This window comes from Mus musculus, chromosome 6 (assembly GCF_000001635.26).
Source record: "Mus musculus strain C57BL/6J chromosome 6, GRCm38.p6 C57BL/6J".
In the NCBI taxonomy this organism is placed as follows: domain Eukaryota; kingdom Metazoa; phylum Chordata; class Mammalia; order Rodentia; family Muridae; genus Mus; species Mus musculus.
In genome coordinates this window covers 82735146-82753060 of record NC_000072.6, presented here as the reverse complement: position 1 = coordinate 82753060, position 17915 = coordinate 82735146, and the positions used below count along the sequence as shown (strand labels likewise).

At 48.9% G+C, this 17915-nt stretch overlaps 1 protein-coding gene across 2 annotated transcripts in view; it reads left to right on the top strand.

Annotated features, from left to right (window-relative positions):
- The window catches only part of Hk2 (hexokinase 2), a 49430-nt gene that overhangs the window by 21394 nt on the left and 10121 nt on the right, over window positions 1-17915 (top strand). For both annotated transcript variants that reach the window (NM_013820.3, XM_017321401.2), the window contains 9 exons: window positions 3724-3872; window positions 8080-8199; window positions 9021-9116; window positions 9694-9793; window positions 10075-10258; window positions 13387-13542; window positions 14541-14774; window positions 16227-16531; window positions 17666-17814. In NM_013820.3, the coding sequence (NP_038848.1) occupies window positions 3724-3872; window positions 8080-8199; window positions 9021-9116; window positions 9694-9793; window positions 10075-10258; window positions 13387-13542; window positions 14541-14774; window positions 16227-16531; window positions 17666-17814 (1493 nt within the window). The remainder of the gene's footprint in view (window positions 1-3723; window positions 3873-8079; window positions 8200-9020; window positions 9117-9693; window positions 9794-10074; window positions 10259-13386; window positions 13543-14540; window positions 14775-16226; window positions 16532-17665; window positions 17815-17915) is intronic.

The window sequence follows — 17915 nt, the reverse complement described above, 5'->3', positions numbered from 1 at the left end:
CGCTTGACACCACTCCCATCATATGTTAAAGTTTTTATTACATTTATTGTTTGTTTGGTGTGTGTGTGTGTGTCAGAGCAAATATGGAAATCCGGGGAAAACTTGCAGGAGTGTCTTTCCTTCTATCATGTGGGTTCCAGGAATCAAACTCGGGTTGTCAGACGGGGTGTCAGTCACCTTTGCCCAGTTAGCTAACTCATCAGCTCTCATATTTTATTTTTTAAAGATCGAAAGTTAGGATCCAGTGATAACCGCACGGTTAGCAGTAAGAAAAAGTCATGAGACGTGATCATATAAAACCCAGTCAGACGTCTTATTTACTGAGTGATCTATTAGAGAACAGATTCAACACGAGGTGGTAAGTTGCATCACATTCCAACTGTAGTTACTTAGAGAAGCAGTCTCTGTGAACCTACTGGGTTCTTTACCTGTAGTGTTTGATATATCTTTTTTAAAGTGTATTTTATTGTGTATTATTTTAAAATTTATATTGTTATTATTATTATTATTATTATTATTATTATTATTTTAAATGTTGAAGTAGGGTCTCTCTGTAACTGACAGTCTCTGAATTCACCATTTAGACCAGGCTGTCCTGAAACTCACAGAGAATCTGCCTGCCTCTTCCGATTTAAGGCACGTGCCACTAAGCCCAGCTTAAAATGTACTTTTATTTCTTTGTATGTATGCCTGCTTGTATGCATGTGCACCATGTAAATATAGTGCTCATGGGTCCTAGAAGACGGTGTCTGCTCCCTTAGAACTGGAGTTCTAAGGTGGGGTGGGTGCTGGGAACCCACCTCATTTTCTGTTTTAACCCAGAAGTAGGGTCTCTCTTCAACCCATCTTGTATGATTTCTTAAGAAACTTCCTTCTCCCCTATTAGACTGAAACTTACTACGTGGTGAGATTGACTCCAGTCTCAGCCTCCTAACCAGTGGGATTGCAGGAGCACCTGGGAGCTGGGCTAAGACGCCTGCTCTTGGTGTATTTTCTTGCATCAGAACCTTTCTCCTGCCCTACCCACAGATGCTTTTGCCCTTCGCAGTCATGGTCTGTCACATGCTCCCATGAAAGCTATTCTGGGATTCTGGAATGTCTTGGAAGAAGCCCAGTGGAGGTAGGGCTTGAGCTATGACTAGTGATAGCATGTAGATTCAGAGTGGCCAACAAGAGTTAGAAGACCTTTCGGGCCAAGGAACGGTGACAATGAAGGATGACAAGGACGGTGGCACTTTACTGATGACGATGCATGTGTAACTTAGTCTGTATTCCATCGAAACCTCGCAAGTGCCGTGGCAGGTCAGCAGGATGAGCTGTGCGCTCTGCAGGTGAGGCAGCACGGCTAGGGAGCCAGGTGAAGTGCCCAGCCACTGCTGAGCCAGAATCCGTGAGTCCTGGTCACCATGTGTAAAGTCTGTCACCTAACCCCTGCTCTGTGGGGAGTGGTCTTATGCCATAGAGATTGGGCCTAGAAGGATCCCTCCCTTGCCCTGTGGGCTCATCTTAGGATTTCTGGAGTCACCGTCTCAGGGTCAGTCCTTGGAGCCGTGAGGATGTGTGGAATATGCGCTGAGGAGTTAGGTGCATTCTGAAGGAATGGGGAGCGCACCCCCAGTTCCTGCTAGCACTCATTATTTACAGTCCCCTTTGGTCCACCAGAAAGTACAGCCGAACCACATTCCTGATGGACCGACCATGCTGGGCCGAGTCCAGCTGGGCTGGTCTTGGATGATAACCAGCCAGAGGCAGTGCCGGCCACCTCCGTTCCTCATGGTCACTGATTCAGCGGATCGTGTGTGTCCCGGGCCTCAGAGTGCTGATGAGGCAGCTTCCCCTTGATTTTCTCTTTCATCCCCCTGACAACCACCACATAGCATTTCCTAGAATCTGGCTGAGGCCCCATGGCCCGTGGAGGTTTGGACCTCGAGTGTCTAGAAAAGTCATCTGAGGCCATGGAGAGGGGGTGGACAGTGTCCCTGAGTCGAGGCTGGTGTTGCTGTAGCAAGCCTTTAGTGAACAGGCATTTGGAGTGAGTAGTGGTGACTCCTTCAGAAGCCCAGTAGGGAGTGGAAAATTTGTATCTGCAGGAGGAATGCTAAGTCACCTGGCCTGATTGCAGAGGCCTTTCCTGGAAAGGTATCTATTGTTTCCCTTGCTATTTGGGAGGCTGGCCTGAATAGGTGTGAGACTGTTTGCCACGGGCCTGGTGCTTACGGTGTCTTTTAAGTTCTTGCTCTAATTCTGGGTGATTCAAGAACATTACTCAATTCTCTCATGACAATCCTGGGAAGTATGATGCTCCTGTTTAAAGAGAACAGAGGTCAAACCAAATTTTATGTGCCTGAGGTAGAAGAGGCTCTAGGCAAGGATTCTCACATACTTAACATGGGTTTCAGATGAACGTTATTTAGACCAGCACTGCACCTCACTAAATGTGTACGGGTGAGTCTTGAGGAACCTCAATTGGTTGATGCATACCCCAAAGTTTCTGCTTTGCATTGAAGAGACCATGGACACTGTTCAGGGAGCTCATAAGAACTGGCCTTTGAGGGTGGGAGTGGGGCAAGGTGCTGGGAGTAGGGTGGGGGGAGGAGAGTCCAAGAGACCTGGGCACGGATGAAATCCTTTAGTCAGAACATACCTTTGATCCTCCCAACCAGACAAGAGGCTCAGTGTTGGCCAGCACACTAGTGAGTCCCTTCTCCTCTACCTAGAAATGAACCCTATCCTCTTTTTTTTTTTTTAACTTTTTAAAAAAGATTTATTATGTATAGTGTTCAGCCTGCATATATGCCTGTATGCCAGAAGAGGGCGCCAAAATCACATCACAGATGGTTGTGAGCCATTATGTGGTTGCTGGGAATTGAACTCAAGACCTCTGGAAGGAGCAGTCAGTGCTCTTAACCACTGAGCCATCTCTTCAGCCTGAACCCTCTCCTCTTAAGAGAAGGTGAAGAGGGTAGAAGGGGGCTGGGAGAGGCCACAATGGGGTGAGTGCTATCTCTTCTGGCTCCTGAAGCCTGCCATCCTGGCCTTCCTGTGGGCAGCAGGGCTCTTCAGCACTTACTTTCTTTCTGTGACTTCCCACAGCCAGCTGTGGTAGGACGAGCATCTGGGTGCTTCCCGCATCTGGGTGCTTCCCGTAGGTGCTTCCCGTCCCATGCCTAGCCTCCTGGTAGGATAAAAGCCTACAGGCTAATCTGATTGGTGGTGTTTTCTCTGTGGAGTTTTTTCTTCCCAGATAACTCTAGTTTTAGTCATTGACAAGCCAAAAGGAACAGCTGAATGATGAAACTATCTCATGATTCATGTGAATTACAAAGTAATAAAAATATCTTATCATCGAGGAAGCCAGACATAAAGCTGGGTGTGATAAGACATGCCGATAATCCTAGGACTCTGGAGGCAAGCCTGGGTTACATGGAGACTGTCTGACAGACAGACAGACAGACAGACAGACAGAAAGAAAGGAAGGAAGGAAGGAAGGAAAGAAAGAAAGAAAGAAAGAAAGAAAGAAAGAAAGAAAGAAAGAAAGAAAGAAAGAAGAGAATGGAAGGAAGGAAGGAAGGACCAAGTGTATCGAGAAAAAGTGAGCCAGTTGCCCACCCTCACCCACGAGTGACACGAGTGACTGGTTCTGAAGTCTTAACTGCTTCTCATGAGTCAGTTTGATCTTGTCTTTTTCCAAATTGACAGTGGCCCTCCTTTGTCTGTCTACAGAACATGGCGAGTTCCTGGCTCTGGACCTTGGAGGAACCAACTTCCGTGTGCTCCGAGTAAGGGTGACAGACAATGGTCTCCAGAGGGTGGAGATGGAGAACCAGATCTACGCCATTCCCGAGGACATCATGCGGGGCAGTGGAACCCAGGTACAGCTTTGCTGTTGTAGCCACTGAGCTACCAATGCCTGTGGGACACCCTGCATCTTCTCCCACCACAGGACAGTCACTAGGACATCCTGGACACTGTTCCAGCTGTAAGGTTTCCCGTGGTGGGAGCCTTGACTATTCCTGCCATATTTTGTGCCCAGAGGGCACTTGGCAATAAAATAAGTTTACGTGCACATTTTGAAAGAGGTGGGACCTCAACAGCCTAATTGACCTTCTCCCACCAACCAGGTTAGTCCTGGAAAAAGGAGTGTTGATTGTGAGCTGAGCCAGCAAGGGAGATATCATCAGATCCTTTGCTTGCCCTGAGGGTCAGCTTGCCTCCTTTGGAGGCTGGGTATCTGGGATTGTGGGCATTTTAGTTCTCCTGAAGATGTCTCATGGTCGTTGTGTGATGTCAGGAGGAACACTGTCGAGGCACCATGGTGGGGTGTTTGCATAAAAGACTGGATCTTGTTTTGGGATGATCTCGCTGTATGATTCTGAGCTAAAGGGTACCAGCCAGGAGTACCCTAGTCGTCTGTTTGTAGAGAAGGGTGGTAGGGTGCTAGTTAGGTCATGGGCTGAGAGGGGAGCTGTGGTGACTTCAACACCTGGCAGGCTTGCTGGGGCCTGCTGCTCTACACAGGAGCGTGCCCAGTCTTCAGATTGTCTTCCTGCTCTGTATTGTACCTCATCGGTGTTGTTCCCCCTCATGAAGAATGTGCTAGCCTTTTCTCCGTATTGCTTCTGTCTCGTTCTGGGCCCTGCTACCAGATGACAAATATTTGAGAACCAAGTAAGACAATGCCAAAAACACACCAGAAGTTTGGCTGTGGTTGTGAAAAACCACATTGCGATGTGTGTGCAATGTGTTGGGCGAATCTCGTCTCCGTAGACCTCTTTCTTCTATAATAGGAAGGTCACAGGCATCCCATGGTCCTGGCAGCTTTCCCTGCAGAGCCTGGCCAGGGCTTGCCACTTGAGTTGACATTTGCAGTGTGTCTGTCCACCTAGAAAGAGAATCTGTTTCTAACACTCATGATCCCAAAAGTTCAAATTTACCTTGAAATATCTCAGACTGTCGGGGCCAGGTACACATCTGTAATCCTAGCATTTGAGAGACTGAGCCTGGAGGATTGAGAGTTCAAGGCCAGCCTGGGCTATATATAGTGTGACCTTGTTTCCAAATGAAAGTCAAACCTATGAAAATAATTAAAATGTGACACCTGATAATAAAATACCTAATAGTGAAAACATCTCAAACCACCAAAATTAAAGAAAATCATTTCTATTCTTTTTCTTTTAGCTACATTGAGAGAGAGAGAGAGAGAGAGAGAGAGAGAGAGAGAGAGAGAGAAGGTCAGAGGATAATTTGTGGGAATCAATTCTCTCTACTATGTAGATTCTGGGGTTCACACACCGGTGGTCAGGCTTGTTGTTAAGTGTCATCTTACCAGCCCAGTTTTTTAAAAGGGGGAAGAAGTAGATTTTTAAAATGCAGTTTTATTAGATCAAAAGCTAAATTATCAAGCCTCAGACTTGCAACAGTCCTTAAGAGCTGTGAACCTGTCGGGAGAGAACTCTATCTTCTGCTCACTGGTTTCTATCTCAGAGAACTTGGTGCCCCTTCTTCCTCAGCTTCTTGATGCTGGCCCCGGCGGGCGCCCGCACACCCTGCTGAGGTTTTTTAGGTCTATCTCAGGACAAGAGGAGTGAGACATCCTCCTGTCAATAAGGAAAAGGAAATGTGTGGAGCACAGAGCTGGCAGACCGATGCCCTTTGAGCCTTTTTATGGCAGGAAGGTGTTGAGTTCTCTAGCATCTCATGCCCCGTCCTCAGATAGCAGGAAGAGAGGGTTGGTCCTCCAACTCAGGGGAGCAGCTGTCTCCTCTCTTCCTTCTAGGAAGCGTGTAGGCTTTTGATCTTGCCGCTTACTCAGACCTTTTCTCAGTGGACTTGCCCTGTGGGAAACCACGAGTCACATGAAGCCTGGCAAACTGAAAATGTGACCAGCCAGCTGAATTTAGTTTGACTTGATATCAGGCTCTCAAGAGGTAGCCTAGGCTGCCAAATTCCCCATTTTCCTGTCTCAGCCTCCTGAATGTAGGGGCTTTTTTTTTCTTGCCTTCTGTGGGGAAGGCGGCTGGGGAAGGAACAGAGGTAAGGGCTGGGGACTAGGAAGATATATTTTGTTCCTTGCCTTAGATTAAGGTCCCCCCAATTCCCGTGACTGCTTGATGTTTCTGTGACTTGTTTCCTTTGGATAAAGATATTCACCCTAAAGGCTGTAAGGTGACAAAGAGCTCACATACCATGTGTAAGGCCTTGGGTTCAGTCTTCAGCGCTGGGAAAAAAGGGAAAGAATAAAGAAAAACTAACAAACACCGCTCTTGCCTTGGACTGGAGGTTCAAAGTTCAGCATCAACTGTGGGTAACCGTGCTTCGGATGAGACAGATGGGCAGGACCCAGGATGGGGGCTCAGCCAGCACTGCCTCCTCCTAGATTAGGCTGCCTTCCTTCCTGACTCCACCAGCTGCTCATCGCCCAGACATCAGGGAGCCGGTGGGCCTGTTAGCCCCATCCCTTATTGTTGAGATCTGGAGAGATTTTCGAGAGCTTGCTGGGTCTCTTGAGGGGTGTGTGAAGGCTTCAGGAGAGCATGGAGCAGTCGGCTTTCTCTCTAGGAATTAAATTCAAGTTGTATGCTTGGCACCAAATGCCAACCCTCTGAGCCGTGTCGCTGGCCCTTTGCTCCTTTCTGGGAAGGAACACACTTGTTTGTCTTCCATTCTTCCACTCCTTCTTCCACGCTTTTCCATCTTGCCACTTGGCCCTCTTTCCGTGGACTCTGTTTACCCTCTCCAGCCTCTGCTTACTCGCTATATCTCGTGCCCTGCCCTCTGTCTCTCAACATCTAGAGAGCTAAGCTTCTCTTTGAGGGTATGGAGTAGGTGACAGGGGACCTCTCGGTTGGTGGGCTCTGGCTTGACTGGAAGCCTGAGTTATCAGGAGTGCACCTCTCTGCATGTTGAGGTGGCTATGTGGGTCCTGCAGCCATTGCCCTGTCTTTTGTTTTGAAACTGGACATCAAAAATAGAGACTGGAGATGACTTGCTAGTTAAAAGCAATTGCTGTTTTATTAGGGGACAAGAGTTTGTATACCAGGGATCAGATCAAGCAACTCACAACACAACGGAGAACTAGTAACTGCAGTTCTCCATGGCCGCAAGTGTGACTGCATGTATACACCTGTGCGCGCGTGCACACGCACACACACACACACACACACACACACACACACACATATTTAAAAAAAAATAGAATAAGATAAACAACAAACCAAAAAATAATTTCCTTGAATTGCCTTCAGGGAATTTTTTTTCTTTTACAGAGGAAAAATAAAAAGGTTGTTTATTTTGCTTGAGTTGGTTCATAGAGCGCCAAGGGAAGGAATCCTGTCAGTCTCCATCAAGAGTCAGGGCTGCCAAAGAACTTCTTGGGAGTGAGATGGGCTTCTGTTTAGGAGGATGAGCTGGGCTAACATGACTGCCAGCAGAGGATGCTCTGTTCTCTGATGTACTCGAACCTTGTGATAACCACGACGCCCAATGATTTAGGGGGTTCTTTTGAGCAAGATTAATTTAAAAGTCTTAAGTGGAAGATGCCCTCTAATGAGCACTAATTAGCATTATTTATGCCTTTGTACACATTGCATGACTGAGTCCAGATGTCATTTTGAGTGTCAGTTCCGATGTCGTTTCCTTTTCATTGGGAGAGCAAAAGATGACATAAGTTCTACCAGCTCATCTTTATAAGTCACTTGTTTCTGTAACTGAAGTAACACTAGAAAGGGGGCATTTATTTTGGCTCACACTTGGAGGGTATAGTCTGTCATAGAAGGAAGAGGACAGACATGGCAGCAGGGGTCTGAGGTCATGACTGTGTCCACAGTCCGGAAGCAGAGAGATGTGGTGCTCGGCTCAGTTAACTCCTTTTTAATCGATCCGTGGCTCCAGCCTTTGGAAGGCTGTCACCGATACATGGGGAGATCTTCCCACTCCCACACAGGCATGCTTAGAGGTTTGTCTTCTAGGTCATGTTAGACTGTTTAGACTGTGTTAAGTTGGCGGTCGATAGAACCCTTCACCCTAAGTCTGTCTCCCACTCTCCTGCCGCCCTGCTCACCTTCCTCTTTGTGCCCGTAGCTGTTTGACCACATTGCCGAATGCCTGGCCAACTTCATGGACAAGCTACAGATCAAAGAGAAGAAGCTCCCGCTGGGTTTCACCTTCTCGTTCCCCTGCCACCAGACGAAACTGGATGAGGTATGGCGGGTCGAGATGCTTTCTCGGAAGGGGACTCCTGAGCCACCTGCAGCTGTGGGGGCAGTGGCGATGAGGGGATTTTGCATGTGAGCTTTCAGTACTGAGACTTACGTCCTTCTGGGAAGCTATATGTATGTGCTATGTGTAGGTGTGGAGGGTGGTGATGGAGTAGGAGAGGCTGTGGTGTTCTGCCCCTCCCCCACATACTTTGTGGTATCCTGTCCATGTTGGCAGAATTAAGATCTTCTTTGATCTAAAGTGCTATGAGAAAGACCCACGGATGAAAGGAAGATACCCAAGAAGCTGGGGCTGTGTTCATTTGGTAGAGTGCTTGCCTAGCGCACACAGAGCCGAGGGGGCTGTCCCCAGCACAACATAAACTGGCCACAGTAGTACCTACTGAAACCCCTGCCTCAGGAGGTAGAGGCAGGAGGAGCAGAAATACAAGGATACACACACACACACACACACACACACACACACACACACTATACATACACACACACACACACACACACACACACACACACACACACACTATACATACACACACACATACACACACACACACTATTTACTGCTTCTTTCTACTTCTTGGGCAGGGAATCACAGTAAAACTCATATATGCACTCTTCTGTCCTGGAGTTTGGGCGGGGTTGGGGTGTGTGTGTGTGCTGAGTTTCCTCCTTCCTGGGCTAGTTAGGAGACAATGTATAAATTTAATCATGACTTTAGGCCTGAGGTAGAGGGCTCTGCTGAGGACTTGTTAGAATGTTGCTGTCGCAGCTGTGGGAAATCATTATTTTTTGGCCCTCTTCTAGAGTTTCTTGGTCTCATGGACTAAGGGGTTCAAGTCCAGTGGCGTGGAAGGCAGAGATGTGGTGGATCTGATCCGGAAGGCCATCCAGCGCAGAGGGGTGAGTAGTGGGTGGGAGCTCAGGGTCCCCAGGCTATCTGAGATCCTTCCCTGTCTGTCTCTGGACTCTATAGGACATGGTTTTGTAGAGCTTAAGGATATGTATTCAGTATCCCTGCCATGTTGGCCTGTGACTTTTGTATGTGATCAGATACCTTTGGGGATTTGAAATTTGCTTGATGGACAGTAACTTTGGCCTTTGGCCTTTGGTGCAAGAAACACACTTTGGTCCTTAGCCTCAGGATTCTCCTTGTCAAGTAGGGATGTCGGCATGATTGACATGAGTGGGGAATGAAGCAGGGGATGGTAGGCTAGGTCTGTCAGTTGTGTGTGAGGGGGAGAAAGCAATAAGATGAATTCAATCCATTCTGCTGTCTGGAAAATGGTCCTTATTGGTGAAGACAAATGGAGAATAGGTGGATGGGGCACCTGGGTGATCCCCACTGCTATCCATGCGTGGCCATGGATTGGGTTAGTAGCATACTTGCATGGTGTGTCTTGCTCTTTCTCCATCTTCACACTTGTCTTCATACCCGTCTTCCCCTGGTGATGATGAAGGCCCTTTGATTCCCCTGCAGGACTTTGACATTGACATTGTGGCTGTGGTGAATGACACGGTTGGGACCATGATGACTTGTGGTTATGATGATCAGAACTGCGAGATTGGTCTCATTGTGGGTGAGTGAGACCCTGGTGTGAGGGCCATAGTTGTTTGAACTAATCATTAGCTTGGGTGTTTTCTCCTGATGTGCGAAGATAGCGATGCAGCTACTTTAGGCCATGCCGGGACTTACAGGGTTAAGCAGTGTACAAGAGATCTGGCCATCATGTTGTGTTGTCCCAGGAGGCTGCCGTGAGGAATCTCAGCCCCTAGGCAGACTTCTACAAGCAGTGAAGAGGGAGGCTGCTAAGACGATAGATAGCCCACTTGGCACTGAACAGTTTCTTCCTTTGATCAGGTACTGGCAGTAATGCCTGCTACATGGAGGAGATGCGTCACATTGACATGGTGGAGGGCGACGAGGGACGGATGTGCATCAACATGGAGTGGGGGGCCTTTGGGGACGACGGTACACTCAATGACATCCGAACTGAGTTTGACAGAGAGATCGACATGGGCTCACTGAACCCTGGGAAGCAGCTGTAAGTAGCATCTTCCTTTGGGGTGAGTGGGTGGGTGAGTGGATAGGGTGTGGAGCTGAGGGGGGACTGCCACACACAGCAAGGGCTTGTCTCCACGCTTCCTTTGCATTATCCCCAAAGGGTTGTGGAGGCACACGAGTTGTGGGAATGGTCATGATCATAAGACTGCAAAGGGGCTGAAAGCAGAGAGAAGCCCTTCGGGTGGTCATGCTTTTGCTTGGGTTCTTCTCAATACAGAGTCTTGGTCAGCAGCCCTCTGGGTAGCCCTGGATGTTCTGGAACTCACTCTGTAGACCAAACTAGTCTCAAACTCAGAGTTCTGCTGCCTCTGCCTCCCAAGTACTGGGATTAAAGGTATGTGCCACCACTGCCCGGCAAGATGAGGCTCTTAAAGGCACTGTTTTGTGGCTTTTGGCCCATCACTGCCTGGATGCCAAGATTGCAGCAAGTAGCTGGTATTATTTGATGATGGGAATTGAACCCTGAGCAAACACTACCAAGGGAGTTACAAGCCTGGCCTTGATTTGGCTTTTTGTTTTGTTTGAGACGGGGTCTCACTGTTTAGTTTCTGGTGGCCTGGAGCTGACTAGGTAGACGAAAGCTGGATTCAAACTCACAGACACCCACCTGCCTCTGCTTCCTAAGTGCTGGGATTAAAGATGTGCTACCCTGTGTTGACTTTTTTTTTTTTTTTAAATCACCGCTTATTCAGAGTCCCAGGCCTTGTGTCTTCATTCACACTAGGCCTCTGGGCCAGTTATGACCTAGGGAAAATTGGAGGCAAAAGCTTAGCATTTTGTACCCTGAATCTTATATGCACCAGTCTTATTTTTTGTTACTTTTGGCTCTTTTTTTTAAGGCTTTGTATTTCTTTTCTTCTTCATGTGTACTTGGTGACTGGAGATTTTGAAGAGGGCATTGGCTCCCCTGGAACTGGAGTCACACATGGTTGTGAACCACCATGTGTGTGCTGGGTATTGATTGGATCTGGGTTCTTTTCAAGAGCAGCCCCTGCTGAGCCATCTCACTGGCCCTCCTTTCGACTCTTACACAACCTTATTTTCTCGAATTTGCAAAACTTCTCTGTGGAAGATCTTGAAACAGGATTGGCAGCTGCTGCAAGGGCTAAACAGCAGTTGCAAAACCATTTTGAGCAATGAACCATTTATCTCTGTGGTTCTCGTGGTGCCGTGAGTGTTTTAGAAAAACTTAGTTCTGATCTCTATTTGGAAAAGGAGATGGGGAGCCTTCCCTTAAGTCACAGGCTTCTCCCCTCCGTGTTGAGATGTGAGTCTCTGCTCTTTCACTTCCTTTAGGATCCTGTGGTTGTGTCTGCTGTGGGTGCTGAGAGATTAGCTGGGAAGCCATTCACTCAGTGCCTCTTCCCTCAGTGGGATGAACCCAAGTCCCTGTGAGGAGCCACGTGTCCTTGGGAGAGTCCAAAGATAAAATGAGCAACCGCACTGGCTTAGCCATAGATGACTGACAGTGATTGGAAGGGAGTCTTCCAAACTATCCACTGGGGTGACCCTGAAGTCCTGCTGGGCAGTCATTGTTGTAAAGAGCCACTGACGAAGGACAGCGTCATGTAGACGTTGGAATTCTGCAGTGCTGAAGCCTGAAGCCGGGTTGCTACTTATCAGAAATAGTTGCTGTGTTGGAACTTTGGGTTTTTGCTTTTTGAGACAGCTTCTCCTGTGACCCTAGCTGATTTTGGACTCACTTTCTGAGATGACCTTGACTTTTTTTTTTTTTCCTTCTGAGACAGGGTTTCTCTGTGTAGCCCTGGCTGTGCTGGAACTCAATTTGTAGACCAGGCTGGCCTCAATTCCCAGAGATCTGCCTGCCTTTGCCTCCTTAGTGCTGGGATTAAAGGCATGCGTCCCCTGTCTCCCATTTATCTATTCACGTTATGAGCATCAGTGACTTTTTTGCATGTCTTTAAGTGCGCTGTATGCATGTTGGGGAGGCCAGAAGAGGGCCCCTGAAACTAGAATTACACATAGTCCTGAGTGCTGGGAATCAAATTTTGTTCTGCCAGAGTGGTCCTCACTCTGAACCGTAGAACCATTTCTCTAATGTTTGAGATAGGGTCTCACCGTGTAGCCTAGGCTAGCCTGAAACTTGATCCTCTTGCCTCAACCTCCTAAATGTTGGCATAGCTGGTGTCTGGAACCACGTTGCCAGTGCTCCTTTACTATGAGCAAGTCCCATCTTGCTGATTGAGGGCCCGGTTTTCAGTTTCTGTTAGGTGTTCTGTGCCACACCCCTGCTGGGCCTCCTGGGTGGTGTGGCCCATCCTAGTTAGTACACAGCCCATTATGCTTCCTGTCTGTTAGACTCTGATCCTTTATGAGACATCAAGGGGTTTTCTTTACCCAGAAGATATTCCGAAGGGCTTGGTTTCTTCTGTCACGTGGGCCCAGGCAAAAAGAGCAATCGCTAAAGAAGAGTGCCACCTAGTGGTGGAAAATTAAACTACTGGACTTCCTTAAGTGCTGGCCCTGATTTCTTCCTTTGGCTTTCAACCCGTTCACCACTAGATTCTTTTTGTTTTTTGTTTTGTTTTTTGAGACAGGGTTTCTCTGTGTAGCCCTGACTGTCCTGGAACTCACTCTGTAGACCAGGCTGGCCTCGAACTCAGAAATCCACCTGCCTCTGCCTCCCAAGTGCTGGCACTAAAGGCATGCACCACCACCGCCCGGCTCACCACAAGATTTTTGAGCCCTCTTTTAGCCTGCCCTGGAACTTTACCCCAATCTCTGTCCAGGTTACTTACTGGCTTTTTTTTTTTTTTTTAAAGACCAGGCTAGCCTTGAACTGCCTCTGCCTCCCAAATGCTGATTAAAGACGTGCCTGACCACCTCCTAGCCTCTGCCAGGTTATTGTCACCCATTTTCTTGAATTCACAATTGGGGAAGGCAGTGTCAGTGGATGAGTGGGAAGATCTGTACCTTGATCTACTTATAGCCACCTTGTTTCCTATTGGGAACCTCTGTAAGCCTTGTTGTTGTTGCTTTGATACATTTTTTCTTGAGACAGAGTCTCGCTATGCGTGTTTGCCCTCCTCTGGAGGAGAGAGGGTGTACATCTGTTGATGGTGGGACGTCACTGGTCTGTCTCTGCAGGTTTGAGAAGATGATCAGCGGGATGTACATGGGGGAGCTGGTCAGACTCATCCTGGTGAAGATGGCCAAGGCCGAGCTGCTGTTCCAAGGGAAACTCAGCCCAGAGCTCCTTACCACTGGCTCCTTCGAGACCAAAGATGTCTCGGATATTGAAGAGTAAGTGTCTGGGCCCACTGCCTCTCTGCTTACCAAGTCTCCATGAGTAGGGCAGGAACTGGGAGGGAAATAAGAGGCATGGCTTGGAGGTGTGTGTGTGTGTGTGTGTGTGTGTGTGTGTGTGTGTGTGTGTGTTAAGCCTTGGGTATGTGTTCTGCAAAGTGTCTACCTTTAAGACAGACTTCTCACTGGCCTGGAATTTACTAAGTAAGCTAGGCTAACTGACTACTGAGCCTCCAAGGGCCCACCGGCCTCCACCTCCTCTTTTAGACATAAATTGTGGGGATTGAACTCGGGCTCTTGTGTTTGCCAAGGGTTTGCTTTTCCCAGTGAGCTCGGGAATGGGAGCAAAGGCTTTCACTAAACAATGTTCCAAAGATTTAGATCTGCTGTTCTCGCTTGAGATTTCTACTTGATTGAAGGGGGTCTTATAGTTTCAGGGACGTGATGGAGCGAGGAAGTAGTTTTAGTGGCAAAGAAGGGCAATGAAATAGTTCAAAGAACTTTGCTAACGAGGACCCTCGGAGCAGTTCTGCCTGCCCTTTGTTAAGCCCAAAGGGAGATGAAGGCGCGTGATATAGAGGCATGGGGCTCCTCAAGGAGAGGCTCAGGCCCTACCTCCAGCCTTTTCCCGTGTCTTCAGACATAGACTGGCTTTTGCCGTTGCAGAGAGCCAACAGGTAGGGTCCACACTGGCTTCAAGTACTCAAAGGTTGCCATTCATATACTTTGAGGGGAACAGAGAGCAGGAACCCACATGCTCGCTTGCTCCCCATTTGCAGCGGCGAAACCAGGGTCTTGTCTTTATAAGATACACACAAAGGAACTTCGAGGTTTTCCTTGTGGAAAATAAAAGAGTGCCGACAGAAAGCAGACCTCCCTCTGTGTGTGTGTGTGTGTGTGTGTGTGTATACTCGGGTGTGGGTGGTCTGGGAGAGGAGCCTTGAACTGCTGGCCACAGTGAATTCAACACTGCTCACACCCTATCTGTTTCCCAGCGATAAGGACGGAATTCAGAAGGCCTACCAGATCCTGGTGCGCCTGGGTCTGAGCCCGCTGCAGGAGGACTGTGTGGCCACGCACCGAATCTGCCAGATTGTGTCCACGCGCTCAGCCAGCCTGTGTGCAGCCACCCTGGCCGCGGTGCTGTGGCGGATCAAAGAGAACAAGGGCGAGGAGCGACTCCGCTCCACCATCGGCGTGGATGGCTCTGTCTACAAGAAACATCCCCAGTGAGTGAGCAAGCCGGGGCTGGGAACAGAAGGGTCCCCTGGAGACTCCATGAGGCAGCTCTGTATTGCTTTCCAGACAGCATAAGTGTTCTCCAGTCACTTGGTATGAGTGGGATTGCTTTCTGAAGGCAGCTGATGGCTTGCCCTCTGTTTAGAGCTCCTGGTTGCTGAGTCCTTGGCTTGCTGCCTCCTCTTCCGCTCTGTTTTGAGACAGGCTTGTCCTCTAGTCCCTCCCAGGCTGGCCTTAGACTCAATCTGTGCCCATGGCGAACTTAAATTCTGATCCTCTTGTCTGTCCCCGCCTCCCAAGTTCTAGGATCACAGGTGTGTACCACCTTTCTGCAGAGTTTGCCATTGAATGCTCTGTGCATGGCAGGCAAGCACGTCCTCACAACCCAACATCATCCCGGGCCACCTCCCTCTTTTTATGAGTTACTGATTCATTCCTTGTTCTTCCATTACTCTGACTGGTTCATGTGGGTACCATGCCCTCTGTTAGTGGCCATCCAACCTTGAAGACGCCAGCCTCTCCTGATTTTAGTGTCGGATTGTTCCCGCCCTGTCATGTCCCTTTGTTCGTCTATTCCAAACTGTTCATATCTCACCTGAGATCCAGAAGAGGTCTTTTGTGTTCCCGTATTTTTCTGTCATTTTCTCAGTGTGAGTGCCAGGTCAGGGCACCTTTAACTGAGCTGGTGGCTGCCATCTGGCTCTGAGATCCATCTTCAGCATTCTAGCCCAGGGCTGTAGGAACATGGATAACCTGGGAATGTGGTTAAGAGGCCGGTTCTGGCTCAGTGACTGGGTGAGGCTGACTTTTACAGTGACTGGCCTGCCGCGAGGCTGCTTGCTATCTGTGTGGGTGTGGGTGGTCTGGGAGAGGAGCCTTGGAATTGCTGGGCTGGGCTGTGCTGTCCGCAGCAGTCTGCGCTCCGTGGAAGCTGCAGGGGGCCGCCACCCAAGAGCTTCTCCCTAATTAAACATTCTCACTGTCTCCAGTTGTTCAGATGCTTCTGAGGCCATTGGCAGGAACTGGAAAGAGAAAGGCCAGAGTCCAGAGAAAGATACTCGTAGGCTTTTGTTGTCATTGTTGAGTGTTTTCCTGGGGGCCATCAGATGAAGTGAGCCTGGATCTCCAGGGGCATCAGAAACATTTGATTCCCGTCGTCTGCCCTGGCAGGGGCTGGCTCCATCTGCTAAGCAGAGGAGCTGAGGCTTGTTCCATGAGAAAGAGTGGGTCTGTGTGACTGCGTTCACGGGGGAAGCCAGCTAGGGCAGCCATGATTGAATAGCTGGGCCTTTATATTAGTCACCCTAAGATGGGGGTGGGGGAGGGATGGAGAGAGGAGATACAGACACCACTTGCTTCTGCAGGGGCCATGGTCAGCTCTGCGGCCATTTGTACCACAGACTGTAACCATGGACACCCGTCTCTTTCTCTGTGTGTCACAGTTTTGCCAAGCGTCTCCATAAGGCAGTGAGGAGGCTGGTGCCCGATTGTGATGTCCGCTTCCTCCGCTCTGAGGATGGCAGCGGCAAGGGGGCGGCTATGGTGACGGCGGTGGCTTACCGTCTGGCTGACCAACACCGGGCCCGCCAGAAGACCCTGGAGTCTCTGAAGCTGAGCCATGAACAGCTGCTGGAGGTTAAGAGAAGGATGAAGGTGGAAATGGAGCAGGGTCTGAGCAAGGAGACGCATGAGGCCGCCCCTGTGAAGATGTTGCCCACTTATGTGTGTGCCACTCCAGACGGTACAGGTACGTGGCATCGACGCCCCGTGTGTGTGTGTGTGTGTGTGTGTGTGTGTGTGTGTGTGTGTGTGTGTGCTGTGTGTCGTGAGCCAAAAGATATCCAGTCCCCCTGGAGCTGAAGTTAGGGGGAGTTGGGAAACCCCTGATGTGCTTATTAGGAGCTTAACTTGGAACCTCTGCAAGAACAGTGTGAGCTCTAAACTGCTAAAGTTTCTCTTCAGCCCCATTAGTTTTGCTTTATGAAATGGGTCTAATGTAGCTCAGGCTGGCCTCAAATGTAGTCCAGGATGCTGTACAGGACCACCTTGAATCAACCTATGCTAGGATTGTTCGTGTGTGCAGACATTCAGACCAACCAATTTTTTTGTCTATTAAAAATTTGCTCTTTGGCTGAGAACTGAAACCAAGAGAGCCTCGCTCAAGTTCATACAACCAGTGTCAGCTGACATTCAGACCTAGGAATCTGCATTCCAGAGGCAGCTCTCAAATACTACATTAGTTGGGTCTACATGTATTTCCTGTTTGGCTCCATATAAAAAATTTCTGGTCCGTGATGGTTCATGGTTGGCACCGGCTCTCGAGGCAGAAGCTAGGGTTAGGTAGCCTGTTAATATGGGGCCTAGCTCCATTCAAGCACCCCTCAAAGATCACCTTTAAGAGGGAAAAGGAACGTGTTCGGTTGCCTCAGGGTCTTATATATAGCCCAGGTTGGGTTTAAACTCACAGTGTGGCTAAAGCTGGCCTTGAACTCCTGATCCTCTTCCCAAGTTCCACATCCCAGGTTCTGGGACTGCAGGCATTCCACTTTCCCTGACTTCAGTTTTCTTTGAAGAGTCCCTCTACTTCTGCTTCTCTTCCAGAATTGTACCCTAGGTGGCATTTGTCTTGGCTCAGATGTGACATTTAGAGAGTTTTAAGTATACTGTATTGGCATTCCTCATGTTCTGAAGGGCCGACTTGTGGCGTTCCACCAGATGGGCCCATTCGGATCTGGTGATGAAGATGTTGCTTTCTTAACTGCCAGGTGGCGCTCACACTCCATCTTCTCCCAAGACTTGAGTTTCACAATGTGTCTTCCACAACCCACGAAGGGAGCTATATTCTGTCACCCCAACTCATTATTCGGGGTTCATTTTCCAGAGAAAGGAGACTTCCTGGCCTTGGATCTTGGAGGAACAAACTTCCGGGTCCTGCTGGTGCGCGTGCGTAATGGCAAGCGAAGGGGCGTAGAGATGCATAACAAGATCTACTCCATCCCACAGGAAGTCATGCATGGCACTGGAGAAGAGGTGAGGCGAGGGGCCGGAGAAAAAGGGGTGGTGGTGGCAGAGGTGATACATTAGGGAGGAGGGGAGGACATGATGGGTTGTGCTTCTGGGATGATTCAGCG